This window comes from Corvus kubaryi, unplaced genomic scaffold, assembly GCF_017639235.1.
Source record: "Corvus kubaryi isolate FWS band 111438036 unplaced genomic scaffold, C.kubaryi_AGA036_p1.0 37323, whole genome shotgun sequence".
NCBI classification, from domain to species: domain Eukaryota; kingdom Metazoa; phylum Chordata; class Aves; order Passeriformes; family Corvidae; genus Corvus; species Corvus kubaryi.
In genome coordinates, this window is record NW_024581102.1 from 510,555 (window position 1) to 526,999 (window position 16,445).

Consider the following 16,445-nt stretch of genomic DNA (forward strand, 5'->3'; position numbering starts at 1 on the left):
GAGCCTCCTTTGCTCCAGCCTGAGCCCCTTTCCCAGCTCCCTCAGCCGCTCCTGGGGCTCCAGCCCCTTCCCAGCTTTGCCAGGAGCCATCGGAAGCTGAGGGCACCGAGCCCATCCCCAGGTACAGCACAGGTGGGCAAGTGGGAAGGTGAATCAGATCCCATTTTAGATTTGAACGATTGGGGAGGAATTGTTCCCTGGGAGGGTGGGCAGGCCCTGGCACAGGGTGCCCAGAGCAGCTGGGGCTGCCCCTGGATCCCTGGCAGTGCCCAAGGCCAGGCTGGACATTGGGGCTGGGAGCAGCCTGGGACAGTGGGAGGTGTCCCTGCCATGGCAGGGGTGGCACTGGATGGGCTTTAAGGTTCCTTCCAGCCCAATCCATTCTGGGATTCTGAGAACGTTTGTGATGAGAGGAGTTATAGTTTGTAAGGAGCTCTGGGGGGACAAATGTGCTCCTGAAAGCAAAAGGGGCTGAGCAGATGCTCCCTGGTGTTTGCAAGGACAGAAGGAGAGGAGAGCAGGGCTGCAGCTGCCCCACTCCCTGTCCTTGCTCCTCTCTCTGGATGGACAAAGCCTCCCGAGCCTCGGGAGTCCCTGGTCCCCTCCCCACAGAGCTCAGCTCCCCCTGCGCCAGCCAAGGCAAATCCCAGCAGCAGGGATGCAGAGGGCACGACAAGAGAGTGATGTCCCAGGAAACAGAAGTGCCCTGGGATCCAAAATCTCCTGGGAAAACAGATCTCTCAAACGGCCAGCCGGGCCTCTGAGGCACTCCCAGAGCCAGGGCACTCTCTAAAGGAAGATTTCAGCAATGTTAACAAGACCTAGAACTTCCCAAGATGTGACAGATCTCCTCAGGAGCACTGAAACCTCTCTGCTGTTATTTTGGGCATCAGCAGTAATTAAACATCAAAAAGCTCATGCTGGCTTTTTTTTTTTTCATGCTGGAAAATTTCAGTGATCAAAACCAGCTTCATAAAAAACAACACTTTCAGAAAGGCACATTTCTAGTAACTGGAGAAATTATCCCAATCTCCTGAAAGAACAAGCTCAGGAAGAAGCCTACAATGCCTAAGTCAAGAGGAATAAAGCTACCTGGAATTTGTCTCACTGACTGAACAGAGCAGCTTGAACTGCAGGTCTTTTGAACAATGTTATAAAATAGAATGTATTAGGAGAAATGGGGGGGAAAACTAAAGAAATGGGGAAAAATGTTGTATTTCTGTATTTTAGAAAAATAAGCCAGCCAGAAAAATTAGATTTAACCTGGAAACTGAATGTGGAAAAAAAGTCTGGATGAAAATGCTCACAAAATGAACAACAGGAACAACTAAAATTAGAGAGCCAAACTTCCAGGATCCAAATCCATTCTGGAGCAGGATCTCTCCAGAAGTGGTCCCTGCACAAGAGCTGAAGGCCTGCAATGACCCTGGCAAGGTGGGGTGGGTAGGACACAGCACAATTGTATCCAAAATGGACTGAAATCCCCCTGGGTGTGCTCAGGACGTTCACCTGAGCTGAGCAGGCAGCAGGAGTCCAGTGACCCTAAAGAGAGAGAAATTAAAGGTATGGAAATCAACTGAAAATGAGAGGGAACAGACCAGGCTGTGCCAGGGGTAAACTAAAAACCCCTCCAAAGCCCACCAACATCTGCCTTGCTGCTGAAAAAGTCAGTTTATTGTCAAAGGGGGAAACTTCCACATGGGGGATGAGCAGTGAAAATGGAAATGATAAAACCAGGATGTGATTGTATCCTTTCAAAGGGCAATGGTGACAGAATGAGAGGAACAGCCTCAGGCTGGGCCAGGGCAGGCTCAGGGTGGACATCAGCAGGAATTTCTGCCTGGAAAGGGTGCTCAGGCCTTGGAGGTTTGGAGTGCCCATCCCTGGAGGTGGCACTCAGTGCTCTGGGCTGGGGACAAGGTGGGGATTTGGGCACAGCTTGGACTGGATGGGCCAGGAGGGCTTTTCCAGCCTCGGGGATCCCGGGATGCCCTGATCCTGCCTTGCACAGCACCCCAAGGAGCTGCTCTGTGAGGAGAGCACGTCCCAGGAAACCAGCCATTGCAGAGCCAGGGAAGGGCCCTGCTGAGGCTCTCCCAGTCCGTGTGTGCCATCGGACACGGGGACACTCCTGGGCCATCGTCTTGTCCCCAGCAAGGGCAGAGACCGAGCTGGCATCATTGACATGGCTGATCACGGGATGAGGAAACGCTAAAAATACAACCCCCAGGGCTTCCAGAGAGCCTCGTGCCCCAGCCTGCTCCGGGAAGGGCAGCTGGGATGGGATCCCTCTGGACAAGGAGATTTTGGGGGTGAAGGGGGTCAGTAATCAGGGAGACAAGGGGGAAAGGAAGGGGAAAACCAAAGCAGCACAGTCACAACACTCAGAAGAAATCAAGAGTCAGGGACCAGCTGAGGCAGGGAGATCAGAAGCCCGCTCCTCCCAAGAGCAGATGGCTCGGGCAGGCACATTCCCGGCGTGTTCCTCCTCCCTGAGATCCCCGGGCACTCGGCAGCCTTTGATGGCCCTGCCTGCAGTGGAAGTGGCTCCAGGAGCAACCGAGGGCTGGGGCTGTTTGATACCCCACACATCCTCTGGGAAGGTCAAGGCAGAATTGGTCTCTGCTTCTCCATCTGTCACTGCTCACTGCAGTTGCTGCCCTTGGGTCCCTGTCCTGGAAGGGGAAGGAGCAGCTGGAAGGGGAAGGAGCAGCTGTTTGCTAGTCCCCACCTCGCTCAGGATTTTACAGAACACTCTTTCACCACCAGTTTTCTCTGCAGGCTGAGGAATCCTGCTCCATGTCCTTTGTCCAGCAGGATTTGGGGTTTGGATCATGGGTCAGTTCCACCAGCCCAGAGCTGCTGGGAACCTGCTCAGAGGGGAAAGGAACTGTGCCCCGGAGTCAGCAGGGCTCAGGGGAAGGGACAGGGCTTGGGGCAGCCTGGGACAGTGGGAGGTGTCCCTGCCCATGGCAGGGGTGGCACTGGATGGGCTTTAAGGTCCTTTCCAACCCAAACTATTCCAGGATTTGACGTCAGAAGCTGGAATTACAGAGTGAGAAGGTGCAGAGAGCCTCAGGGAAGCAGAAGATTCACAGGAGCCTCCAACACCCTCAAAGGAGGGAAATGGTGACAACTGTGACATTTCTCTTGGAAAATCAGCCCTCAAGTTTTCCATTTAAAGAAGTGCCCAAGAGCTTAAAACTAAAGAAATGGGCTTGGGATCACCAGGAGCTGGAACATGGAACAAAAAATGTGGAGTCCCCATCCCTGGAGGTGTCCCAGGAAGGCCTGGACATGGCACTCAGTGCTCTGGGCTGGGGACAAGGTGGGCATCAGGCACAGCTTGGACTGGATGGGCTGGGAGGGCTTTTCCAGCCTCAGTGACTCTGGAATTCTGGGATTCCCAGCACAGATCCAGGTCAGTGTAAATCAGCAAAAAAAAAAAAAAGCCTCCAGAACTCAACACAACAAACACAGGGAAGGAAACATTCCATAACTGCTCGGATTCGTGGGAGTACTCACATCTGAGCTTGTCCAGGATCTTCCCCCCGCACATGGTGGCCAGCATGGCTTTCACCGAGAACACCGTCAGCTTCCCATGGCCCTCGCTGCGGGGAAAAGCACACGTGAGCAATTCCCACAGGGAATGGCAAGCACAACCACCCCAAATGCCTGGGGAGGGAAGCAGAAATGATGGGAATAACCATAACCATAAACACCTTCATTAACTACTGTCACTGCGAGTAACTGGAGCTAAATGTGCTGGACAGGGAGTTTGTACTGGCACAGAAATACAACGATGGGGGAAGCACAGGGTGAGTGTGGGGAGATCTGGAAAAGCAGAATTCTCCTGAAGGGAGTCTCTGAGAGAGCTGGAGAGAGACTTTGGACAAGGGCCTGGAGGGACAGGACCCAGAATGGTTTGGGTGGGAAGGGACCTCAGAGCCCACCCAGTGCCACCCCTGCCATGGGCAGGGACACCTCCCACTGTCCCAGGCTGCTCCCAGCCCCAATGTCCAGCCTGGCCTTGGGCACTGCCAGGGATCCAGGGGCAGCCCCAGCTGCTCTGGGCACCCTGTGCCAGGGCCTGCCCACCCTCCCAGGGAACAATTCCTGCCCAATGTCCCATCCAGCCCTGCCCTCTGGCACTGGGAAGCCATTCCCTGTGTCCTGGCCCTCCATGCCTTGTCCCCAGTCCCTCTCCAGCTCTCCTGGAGCCCCTTCAGGCCCTGCAAGGGGCTCGGAGCTCTCCCTGGATCCTTCTCTTCTCCAGGTGAGCACCCCCAGCTCTCCCAGCCTGGCTCCAGAGCAGAGGGGCTCCAGCCCTGGAGCAGCTCCGGGGCCTCCTCTGGGCTCTCTGCAGCAGCTCCACGTCCTTGTGCTGCTGGCCCCAGGGCTGGGGCAGCTCTGCAGGTGGGGGCTCACCTGAGCACAGGGGCACAGGGGCAGAATCCCCCCTCCCCTGCTGGGAGATCAGCCCAGGGCAAACCTCCCTTGGGAATTCCACCCTCCCTACGTCACAGTCTCAGCCCCCTCCCCTTTTACTCTTTAATAGAGATTCATTTGATACCACAGGAAGGTTCAGCTTTGAATTAGTTCCCAGAAGAACCAGTGCCCAAAGCCATCAGTGTCTCCTCCCAGGACATAACCTGTGCTTGGAAAGGTCTCTCTGGTGCCCCCAGGCACTGGCCCTGCCCCCCACTGATGCTGTTTTTGTAAATCACCCCAAACTCCTCCCTGCAGCCTGCCAGAGGAGCAGTTTCTGAGGAACTTGCCCAACCCTTTGTGCCAGTGCCATTCCATCTGAATTCCCATCAGAAGGAAAAAAGGCAGAACCTTCCATATGACCTTGAATCTCCTGTAAGAACAGCCAGGACTGAAAGCAGGACTGGGGACTGGTTTAAATCAGGCCTCCTGAGGCTCCTTCCTCATCCTCAACATCCTCCCAGCCTGGGTTCTGCAGCAGCTCCCACAGCAGGGGTGTCCACGTGGATCTGCCACTGATCCCCACCCCAACTCCAGCCAGCTCCTCACCCAGCCCAGGCAGAGCTCCAGGGCAGCTCCCCCTCCTCTGCTGGCCCTCCCCGAGCCCACTGCAGCACTCCAGCTGTGCCAGACCCCGAATTCCTCCTGTCAGGTGAATTCCCAGGACAGGCAGCAGAGCGTGCTGAGCTGTAGGCATTGCCCAGAGCAGCTGGGGCTGCCCCTGGATCCCTGGCAGTGCCCAAGGCCAGGCTGGACACTGGGGCTGGGAGCAGCCTGGGACAGTGGGAGGTGTCCCTGCCCAGGGCAGGGGTGGCACTGGACAATTGTTACAGTCCCTTCCCACCCAAACCATTCCAGGATTCTGGGACTGTACCTGTCTCCGGGAATGTTAAAGGCTCTGACAGTGCCAGCAGCACCCTCTGTGAGAACTCTGTAGCTCTGGGCATCCCAGCACCCCCGGGATGCAATTCCAGCAGCACAGAGCCGGCCCAGGGATGCAATTCCAGCACGGATGTGCATTTTTAACAAACCCCTGCCTGCCGTGCTGCCGAGCTCCTGGAGAGGGAGCCTCAGCCCTGCCTCTGCTCTGGCTCTCCCACACCCCAGCTCCTCCCTCAGTGCCGGTGCCAGGCAGCAGGAGGCACAGAGAAGCTGCTGGACTGTGCTGGGATCCAGGTGCTGCTGGGGGTCCAGACAAGGCAGAGCTTGCAGGGCTGGGGGGAAAGCGGGGGACAAAAATCTACCTCTAAATAAAGCCTCCATTTTTCTGAGGCAGCTCCCCCAGACGTGACCATTCCTGGGTTTAAATCCTGCATTTTTCAGTGTGAGCTGTCTGAGAATAACCAAACCCTCAGCCAAGCCTTACAGCTTGTCTCAGCTAACACCAAACCAGGACTGAACTGGCAGGAAACTCCCCTGGCACAGAACCTGCTCTGAGCTTTGTGCTGGTTTTATTTGTCCTCCAGTCTGGACTTTCTGAGGGACACACCCAGCTCCTGTTTGGTGGCAATAAGAAGGTGCCACATTGGGAGAGGATCAAAGTCTGGACATCACAAACAGAACAACATCTGGCACACTCAGTGCTGGGGACTGCCCTGGGTAAATCCCCTCCGTGGGGCAGAAGCAGAAGTCAGATCCCACTGAAAAAACGCTGATTTGGAGACAGGCAAGACCAAAAGTAAGAAAAGCCAAGCACAGCAGACCCTGCAGAAAGAGGCTGTGAGAGAAACTCCTAAAAGTGGACACGAGGAGATGCCTGGACAGATCCCTGAGCAAAAAACGCAGCTGCTTCCAGCCAGGAAATGAGAATCAGCTCTATGGGGTCACAGCACGTTAGAGGGGGCTGCAACCCAAGCATCCAGACATGGCTGAGTTCAAAAAGGGTCCTTTTGAGCAAGGTTCAACAAAACACACTCACCTTTCAACCACTGCTAAGCCCCCAGGAGGTCCCAGCACAGTTTCACCCCAGGCCCAGCTCGGAACAGGGCTCACACTGATGCCTCAGGCTTTAACTTTTGTGTTTTTCAAACCCTGCACTGCCTACTGTGTAACTCTGAAGTTCCTTGTGGCCTGTCAGCTGCTGTTCTCTCATGCTGGTAAGACACAGCAAACCTCTCTAGGTTTCCACCTCAAGGACACCAGGCCCAAAATGTGTGAACGAAAAGCCTCTGAAGGGGGGCAAACTTGGAGGGATTACACCATGAACAGAAGTTATAATCGGAGAATTAACCCTGATTGATATGCAAATGGACCAAACTTATAAAAGTGTGAAGAACTCGTGACCCAGGGCCCATCTTGGGTGTAGCCTCTGGCTCCCCGGGGGTACCTTTGAAGGCCCTTCAAGTAAATACCTGCCTTTATTCCCTTACTGTTGTCTAGTCTCTGTTTGCAGGTGGCCACCAGCAGCCCCAGGAGGCTCCAGCTCCCGTCAGACAGCAGGTTTGGTAGCCAGCACTGCTGCAGGCCCACGGGGGGGCTGTGTGGTGTGTGTGCCCCCAGCTCCAGCACCCCCAGCTCCAGCAGCACTCGGAGCCCCGGCCACACTCATCCCACCCAGACAGCGGCCAGGGCAAGGACACAGGAGGCAGTACTAGCCTGTCATACGCTGCTATCATGAAGTTGAGGAGGAGGCTGATGGACTGCTCCACACTGATCTGGTGAGTAGAAGGAAGGCGCTTGTTCAGCTGGTAGTAGATGGATGAAATGATTGTTTCCAGGCGGGACACGTTGATCTCCGTGTTATGATCCAAAGTGTTAAGGCCGTTGTCTCGGAAGGCTTCAATCATATTCCAGATATCAACGAGGTGAACTGGAAACAAAGGGAGAAAGAATGAACTGTGTTCTGCAAGGCATGCAAGCCCACTGTGATGGCACTGCCTGTGAGCAGTGCTGCCTCTCCTTTGGCACGAACAGCGGCTGTGCACAAGGTGAGAGACTGAGTTCATTCTCACAGCTGGTAAAGGGACAGAGCAGTGCCCAGATCCCCCAGGTGGCTTTTAGTCCACCCTTCAACACCTGGGACTGTGTCAGAAACAGTTCCTGCAGGAGCAGAGCCCTCCCCCTGAGCACGCAGTGCTTTAGCAGAGTGAGGCACTGAAAGCCATCAGCCAGAATTCCCCCCTGGGAGGGTGGGCAGGCCCTGGCACAGGGTGCCCAGAGCAGCTGGGGCTGCCCCTGGATCCCTGGCAGTGCCCAAGGCCAGGCTGGACATTGGGGCTGGGAGCAGCCTGGGACAGTGGGAGGTGTCCCTGCCCATGGCAGGGGTGGCACTGGGTGGGCTCTGAGGTCCCTTCCCACCCAACCCCTCTGGGATCTGATGATACTCCAAATCCACTACCAGCTGTTTACAGTAACTTTGAACACCCTCATGCTGACTCGCAGGGTATCGAAGGAGGAACCTGATGTTCAAGTTAAACTCTCAGTGTTTCCAGTCGATCCAGTTCCCAAACCCAGAGCATGATGTTTTATAAACACAGGTCTAGGGCTCCAAAGTGTTTCCCTACATTTCCCTGCTGTCTCTAAGGAGCGTTAACAACGTGGAGAAAACCCTTCCCAAACCACAGTAAGTGATCTGCAGAACCACATCAAACACTATTTCAAAATGTTTCCAAGCTTTAAGGTTTGCAGGGGAGTGGAGAAGACATCTGGGGATCAGCAGCCACCAAACTGAGCACGATCCAGCAGCCAGAGAAGGGACACTGTGAACTCCACTCCTGGATCTCTGGAAGGGTCTGCAGTCAGTGTGACCTTGTGCCTTTCCTACATTGAACTTATTTTGTATTTCTCACATGAAACCCCCACAAGGACCAAAGCCAGGCTGCCCCCACCCCCCTGGAGCAGCCTGTGGCCCAAGAGAGCCCAGAGCTGCCCGGCCCCATCCCCAGTCCCAGGGTGGCAAAGGCTGCCCAGGGCTCGTGTGGGGCATCAGTGAACCAGGCCCCGTGCAGAGCTCTGTAACCAGAGCTCCTTTCTGCTCTCTGCTGCTAACACAGAGTTTTAATCCTGAACCTGGAACTACAGCCAGGACCTAATGCTGCTCCCAGGACTGAGCCATCCACCAGCACAGGGACCTGGGGTATGGCCACCACAGCCCAGCGACACAGCAGGGACACGTGTCCTCCTGGGACCCTTCTGCTGGCCAGCCCTTCTGCTGGCCTCCTCCTCCTCAGCCCTTCTGCTGGCCTCCTCCTCCTCCTCCTCAGCCCTTCTGCTGGCCTCCTCCTCAGCCCACCCAGCAGTTCCTGTGCCCTGGGATCAGGGATCTCCTCCCACACTTTATCCTGCTGGGCTCTTTGCTGTGTCCAGCTCAGCACGGGCAGAGCACAAAGTGCTCCTGCTCACCTGGGATTCAGCTCTGCCTTGGGAGCTGTCCAAGGTCAGAGCCCACGGCAGGGAAGGAGAGAACTTCAGTGCCCAGCGAGGTGTGAACTGACAGAGCTCTCCATGGTCACCAATGCCACACGTGTCCCCACACAGACAGCTCCAGGCAGGGACTGTCCCTGTGCTCACTGTGGGTGCTCTGGGGTTCCCCGTGAGGAAACAGCCCCTCACACAGCTTGAGACCATCTGCATCCAGCACTGAGGGCAACGAAACACCACAGCTGCCCTTGGACTTCACATTTTCTGGACATTAAAGAGTAAACGTGAAGGTATTACAGGGTATCTGGCAAGGATCGCTGCCTCTTTCTAATTACATATTTAATTATATATGAAACCTCTGTGTGAGTGACAGCTGGCAGTGGCTGACCAATGCTCCCTCTCACTGCACCCCAGAGGGGCTGGCTGCAGTGCCTGCAGCAGCCATGCAGAGCAGGGTGTGAGGACGGAGCTGGGCACACTCACGGTTGCATCTCTTCTGCACGAAGCGCAGCTTGCAGGCGGTTCTGTACGTGGAGAGCCGGATCACGTCGAAGTTCTGGGCTCCTGCAACAAACCAGAGGTTTGGGGGTTTGCCTCCCTCTGCAACAGCCAGTTCATCTGATGTTCTTGAGAGGAGGACTTGGAGAAAGGCACGAGGGTCTCCTCACACACATCCCCACACTTGGGGGGATTCTGCCCCTGTGCTCAGGTGAGAGCCCACCTGCAGAGCTGCCCCAGCCCTGGGGCCAGCAGCACAAGGACGTGGAGCTGCTGCAGAGAGCCCAGAGGAGTCTGCACAAGGGGATCAGAGGGATGGAGCAGCTCTGCTGGGAGGAAAGGCTGAGAGAATCAGGATTGCTCAGCCCAGAGAAGAGAAGGCTTCAGGGAGATCTAACTGCAGCCTTCCAGTGCCTGGAGGAGCTGACAGGAAAGATGGAGAGGGACTGGGGACAAGGGCTGGAGGGCCAGGACACAGGGAATGGCTTTCCACTGCCAGAGGGCAGGGCTGGATGGGAGATTGGGCAGGAATTGTTCCCTGGCAGGGTGGGCAGGCCCTGGCACAGGGTGCCCAGAGCAGCTGGGGCTGCCCCTGGATCCCTGGCAGTGCCCAAGGCCAGGCTGGACATTGGGGCTGGGAGCAGCCTGGGACAGTGGGAGGTGTTCCTGCCCATGGCAGGGGTGGCACTGGATGGGCTTTAAGGTCCTTTCCCACCCAAACCACTCCATGATTCCATAATAATGCTACTCTGGAAACAAACCAGTATAAATATGTAGTTCTAAGTCCGAGCTCCCTCAGTCTATAACTGGAATTAAGGACATGCTGGCCTAGTCCAGGAATTCCCTTCAGCCCTGAGTACTTGCAGGACAGCAGGATGAGGTGATGCCATGCAAACACAAATTCTTAACACTTCTTTTCCAGAGGACAACACTCTGCAACAACACATCAACCCCCAAAGCATTCCTCGAGTCACACCAGCACTGCAGGGCCATTTTTTATCTTTTTTAAGGCCAAAGGTGCTCTGTCTGTTGTCATTATTTGTTTTAATAGCTGTCCACAAACTTTAGGCATTGTCACAGATGAGAGATGTGAACATCTCTAAGAAGGGAGCCTCCCAAAACCTAGAGATGAATGACCTTCCCAGGCAGTTGTGACTCACCTCAGGCATTCTCCTCCTGAGCAGCCCCCAGGAGCACCCCGGATGCTTTTCCCTGCAGGGGGCTGTGGGACAGGATGGGAATGATCTGGTGCAGCTGTCACAGTGGAGAAGAAATGACATTATGCCTTCAGATTTCCTACTTACTCATTTCCATGAACAGCTGCCTCTTCTCTGCCATGGTCCTCCTCCTCTTCCCACTCTCCTCAATCATTCTGGAGACAAAAATGGCAAACGCTGTTTGTGTTAGAATTCCTGTTACAAGAGCAACTTGCCGTGAACAACAGGATTCTACCCCTGGCTGGAAACAGTCTGACTCTGCTTGGTGATGGGGAAGTCACAGACAGAGCCCTCTTGCCACTGTCCCACTCCACAGCACACACACCTCAGGCTGGTTCACACCTTCCAAGGCGGGGCACAGCACAGGAAACATTAATTCTGAACACTTCAATTGCTTTACATTGAAAAGCTCAGAGCTGCGTTAATAGATGTAGAAAAACATCCCATGAAGAATTCCTTTGTGTTCCAAGGGATTTTGTTTGCAAAAGCCAGGCCTCTCCAGGAGCAGCCGAGATGTCACCTGTTAGAGCCTTTGGGGTTCAGCAGGAACAAGCCCATCCCATTCCTCTCCCTGGCTGGCAGAGGTCAACGACCCCTCTTCCCCACAGGATCACAGAATCCTTTACGTTGGAAAAGACCTCCCAGGATTTGTGGGGATGTTGGGTTTGGGGTGTGGGGGAGTGTTGGCTTTAAACAAAACCTGCTAAAATTAATTTAACTTTGAACCCCAGCTCCTGAGGTCATATGGGATTTGTCAGGGAAGTAAAGAACGTAGAACTAATTAAGTTGGAAATAAAAACAGTTTGGTGACAGAGGAAAACAGATTCCTAGGAAAACTGATTAGAGGAGTGACAGCACCAGGGAGGAGCTTGTACCCCAAGGTAAGGGGGCAGAGGGACAATTCAGCAGCTCTCAGGGCTTATTTCATTATATAGTTCTAAAAGATGCCAAATTTCAGCCCACTGCAGCAAAAAAAAGCAAGTTGATTCAGCATCAGTGTAAAATTTAATTTATAATTCAATTAATTACTACATTATTCTTTGGTTACCAAATTCACCAACTTACGGTTTAAAAACCATTAAATACAGGTTTTATGTGTCTAAACCCAAAAAAAAAGACAAAAATCCCAAACAATTCTTCTACAGTTCCATCCAAATCTACGGGAGGCAGCTGGCTCAGCCTCCTCAGCCCAGGCTGCAGCAGCCTCAAATGCCAGCAGGAACACCAAGTCGTGCCTTGGCACTGGCACACGTCCCTGAGGAGCGGGCCCTCGGCAGGGCTCCCCATTTCCTGCTGCAACCCCCACAGCCTGCAACCCCCCAAAGCCTCTTCCCTTTCCAAAAGGAAAACAAGCACGTGGGCTCTGACCTGAAAATACATCGTACTTCCTTGGTTCTTCCTACTTTAGAAAACCACGGACTCAAAACCAATGCACTGCTGTGCCTTTATTTTATTTTTTTTTTCAGGAAAAAGCCTCAATGGCATTTTTTATGATGTGTAAAACTGGGGGTTTTGGGCACATGAGCTTCCAATCCCATCTCATTTTCCACAAAGCACCCAACAGTGCCATGGCTTCCACCTCTTTCCCTAGGGATTCCTCATTCATGGAATCCCAGACTGGTTTGGGTGGGAAGGGACCTTAAAGCCCATCCAGTGCCACCCCTGTCATGGGCAGGGACACCTCCCACTGTCCCAGGCTGCTCCAAGCCCCAATGTCCAGCCTGGCCTTGGGCACTGCCAGGGATCCAGGGGCAGCCCCAGCTGCTCTGGGCAGCCTGGCACAGAGAGGTACCTGCACGTGCCAGGCTGGGAGTTCCAGAGGTCATTCCCAGTGCCCGGACACAGCACCCAACGCTGCCATACAGAATTCCTGGATAAAGAGGTCAGAGTGACCAACACAGACACAATCACCACTTCAGAGGAGTTAAGTGTCACCCTCTGTGCCCTCTACAAGGAGTGACTCAGATCTTTCAAGTTGCCTTGAAATGAGACCTGGATGAGGGATCTGCTCTCTCCATGATCCCAGGATCCCTGAGGCTGGAAAAGCCCTCCCAGACCATCAAGTCCAACCTGTGCCCCATCCCCACCTTGTCCCCAGCCCAGAGCACTGAGTGCCATTCAGTCCTTCCTTGGACACCTCCAGGGATGGGCACTCCAAACCTCCCTGGGCAGCCCCTGCCAAGGCCTGAGCTCCCTTTCCATGCAGAAATTCCTCCTGATGTCCACCCTGAGCCTGCCCTGGCACAGCTTGAGGCCATTTCTTCTCATCCTGTCCCTGTTCCCTGGGAGCAGAGCCCAACTCCCACATCACTGCCAGATATTTGGAAAGCGGTGGAAATTAGGATCTATCAGAGTAATTGACAAACCTGTTTTTAATCCCTGACCCATGAGATACAGAGGGATCCCTCGGCGATGAGGCTGGGAAGAAGGAAGATGGGAAGTCTTTCTCAAGCTCAAAACAGGAATGAACCAAACCCACAAGAACTGCAACTATGTTTGGGATGCAAATTACAATGCTCAGCTCCCAAAACAGGGAAGGGAAGCAGCAGCTTGGCCTGAGCTGGTTTGGTTTGTTGGGTTGGGCTCTTTGAAGGGGGTGGGAAGGCTGGGTTTGGGTTTTGGTGGGGATTTTTTGCGTGGGTTTTGTTTGTTTGCTCACTGTGCCTTGTTTTTTAAAAAGTTGTAGCACAACCTGTGAGCAAAGGAAACACAACACGGGCTGGAATGATGTGGCAGCCAAGAATTCCTGAGGTGGCTGCTCACATTCCATGGGCACATATAGGGAAAACCACTCAAATATAGAATCCCAGGATTGTTTGTGTTGGAGGGACCTCAGAGCCCATCCAGTGCCACCCCTGCCATGGGCAGGGACACCTCCCACTGTGCCAGGCTGCTCCCAGCCCCAGTGTCCAGCCTGGCCTTGGGCACTGCCAGGGATAGGAAGTCCAGTTATTTGGAAATCCTTATTGAAAAGCAATGTTCAACTAAAATCAGGAAACTATGCAGTACCTTAGAAAACTGCAGCTGAGTATGTTTGATGGAAACTTCCAAAATGGTATCATTTCCCCTCATCCTTTCACCTTCTCCCCCTTTTAAAGGTACAACACTTGCACGGCCTCAGGAGCACCCTCTGACAGAGTCAATACAAAAGCTGATTTATAAATCCCACACCAATTAACGCAGAAAATTCTACACTCAGCCACCATCTAAAATATCTTTAATAAACTCACACATTCTTCTTATTTCTCTTGTTTGACACCTTTTTTCTCTCCCTGTTTCTCTCCCACTCCGGTGTGCCAGGGCTCTCTCTCCCTGTCAGAGCTCTGTCCCATCCACCCCCAGCTCAGGCAGGTGTGATTTGCACCCCTGGTACCCACTGAGGGCCCTCCTGGCCGTGCCCTGCCTCGCTCCCTGCGGGTGCTCCCGGCTTTAGGCCAATACTACAGGACCTTGCTTAGCAGGTTTCGCTCTTCTTGGAGCTCATCAGCTGTAGGTAACGGCCTAAGGACAGCTCCTCCTCCCCTCCTGCAGGGGAGGGATCCAGCGCAGCCCCTCCCCTCCTGCAGCAGCTACAGCCCGGCTCCCAAGGCACAGCGCTGTGCTCAGGAAATCCCTTCATTCGCCAGACATTTGTTCGGTTTAATTTTGTTTTATTCTGTATTTCCACCTTTAAGAAACACTCCAAAGGAGGTTCTGACCTTTAGGGTTTGATAACCATTCCCAGACATTGCTTTGCACTGAGCCTCATCAGCCAAAGGCAGGAACAGAGAAAGAAAAGTTCATTTACCAATTATTAAATCTGACTTGGTTCAGATTTCTCAGTGATGCATGTCATTAGCAGAAATAATATTTGATGTCACTGATTAAACTGCAGTTGCTGCATGAGGATAAAACTGCGTCCATACCTATTTATGGTCAGAAATAACTTGTAATGAAAATAAATCAGAAAACCAGTTTGGGGCACGGGCTGATCTGAGCTGTGCTCAGCACAGGGAAGGAGGTTCAGTGACTCTCTGCCATTTTTCTGATTAGAAGGAACAGCTGTTCCTGGTGCTTCAGAGAAAAGCTTTCCTCCCTCGTCACTTCATTCACTCTTAGAAATGTAACTTTGATATATAACATAACTGGCATGAAGATGCTGAATAAAAACTGAGGGCATACCTGTGCTGGCAGAAAACGTTACTGGTGTCCATCTGCTTTGGGCTTCTGAACTCACCTGGCTTCAACTGATATTTGATTGAAATAATTTAAAATAATTTCTGAACTGTCATAAACGTTTTGTCGAAGTACAGAATGAAATTTACCTATGATATAAAGGTGCTTATATTTGTTCATCTCAGATTTCAATAAGAATATGAAGTATTTTTCCTTTTCTTTCCTAATTTGAACAAGGACCCCACAGTGACTGATTTAATTCCCTCCTCTCCCTCTGTCTATCCAAAATATCTGATGCTCTTACTCATTTCTTTGTTCTCCATCCTCTCCTGGTTCATATTCCGAATCCCTTTCCTCAGCAGTCAAACATAATTCATCAAAAATACTCCTCTGTGCCCCTGTGCCTTTTCCTGGGAAGAGGAGTGATCTAGAAGTGATTTCAGGGGGACACATCTAACCCCTGGAAAAGGTTAGATGTGTCCCCCTGAAATCACTTCTAGATCACTTATTCAGCCTACTTATTCAAGTAGGCTGGCAACATCTATTAAAGCACATTTTAACCACTTCTGACAATTCTTCTAATTTAAATTTAACATTTTAAAATCTGTCCCCATCATTTATAGGATAAGTAACTGAAGCAAAAGTAACTGTGCACAAAAGTGTGAGAAATACTCTAAAATATTATTTCTGCAACTCCAACAAGTACAGGAGCATCTCTGGGAGCCAACATACACCTTCCAGCTGCAGCTTCCCCAGAACCCAAAGGTTTGGATCTCTCACTGATGTTTTCACGTGTCCTGGACTCAGATGATTGTGCAAGATCTTTACAAACCAAAACTGACTCCAGCCTAGGAGGGCATAAGGAAAAACCCACTTGGCTAAGAGCCAGAAAATGGACTGTAACTTCCCAGTGATTACAACTCTGCAGTGAAATTCTAAACAAGTCAATGGTTCCTTATTTTCCTCCATAAATCCAGTGGATCCAAAGCTGCTCTGGAAGATTCTGCAAAAACCTGCCCATATAAGGCAGGAAACTTCACTGAAAATAAACAGGCAATCCAGTAGTTACAGGGGAAAAAAGCTATTGAAACATAAAGCTTTCCCTCCTGCATGTTTTGCCATTGCTGCTGGAACTGTAAGGTTTTTCCAAGGCACAAGAAGCCATCTGGTTTGTTCATGCAGGACACGGCATGTGGCAGCACAGCCCCAGAGAGGCCTCAGTGCCTCCAGTTACTGGAGTGGAAAATCACTGCATGGACAGGGACACTCCTGGCTGGGATAAACCCAGGCCCAGGGAGAGCTGGGATGGAGCACATCCAGCTGGGAATGGGCACCAGTGGGCTCAGGGCTGGGGCAGTCCTGCTCAGCACCTTCACGGATGATCTGGGCACGGGGATCGAGGGCAGCACCCTCGGCCAGCTCACGGACAGCCCCACTGGGGTGGGATGTGGATCTGCTGGAGGCAGGAAGCTCTGCAGAGGGATCAGGACAGGCTGGATCATGGGCTGGGCCAGTGGGGTGAGGCTCAACAAGGCCAAGTGCTGGGTCCTGCACCGGGGTCACACCAACCCCCTGGAGCACTCCAGGCTGGGGCAGAGGGGCTGGAAAGCTGCCCAGGGAGGAAAGGACCTGGGGGTGCTGTGCCAGCGGCTGGACACGAGCCCAGGGGTGCCCAGGGGGACAAGAGGCCACTGGCCCCTGGGCTGTGCCAGCTCTGGGCTGGCAGCA

The 16,445-nt window shown here is 53.0% G+C and overlaps 1 protein-coding gene across 2 annotated transcripts; it reads right to left on the bottom strand.

Annotated features, from left to right (window-relative positions):
• Positions 1-3,289: 3,289 nt before the first annotated feature.
• Positions 3,290-13,960, bottom strand: LOC121665371 (dystrobrevin beta-like). Of its 2 annotated transcripts, XM_042029472.1 has the most exons (6): positions 13,572-13,960; positions 12,929-12,980; positions 10,650-10,717; positions 9,331-9,411; positions 7,084-7,297; positions 3,290-3,611 (listed from the first exon to the last, which is right to left on the bottom strand). In XM_042029472.1, the coding sequence occupies exons 3-6, from the start codon at positions 10,714-10,716 to the stop codon at positions 3,305-3,307; spliced, it is 669 nt and encodes a 222-aa protein (XP_041885406.1). In that variant the 5' UTR covers position 10,717; positions 12,929-12,980; positions 13,572-13,960; the 3' UTR covers positions 3,290-3,304. The 2 variants fall into 2 exon arrangements, with proteins under 2 accessions (XP_041885406.1, XP_041885405.1); XM_042029471.1 differs by lacking the exon at positions 13,572-13,960 and having other exon boundaries at positions 12,929-13,073.
• Positions 13,961-16,445: the final 2,485 nt, after the last annotated feature.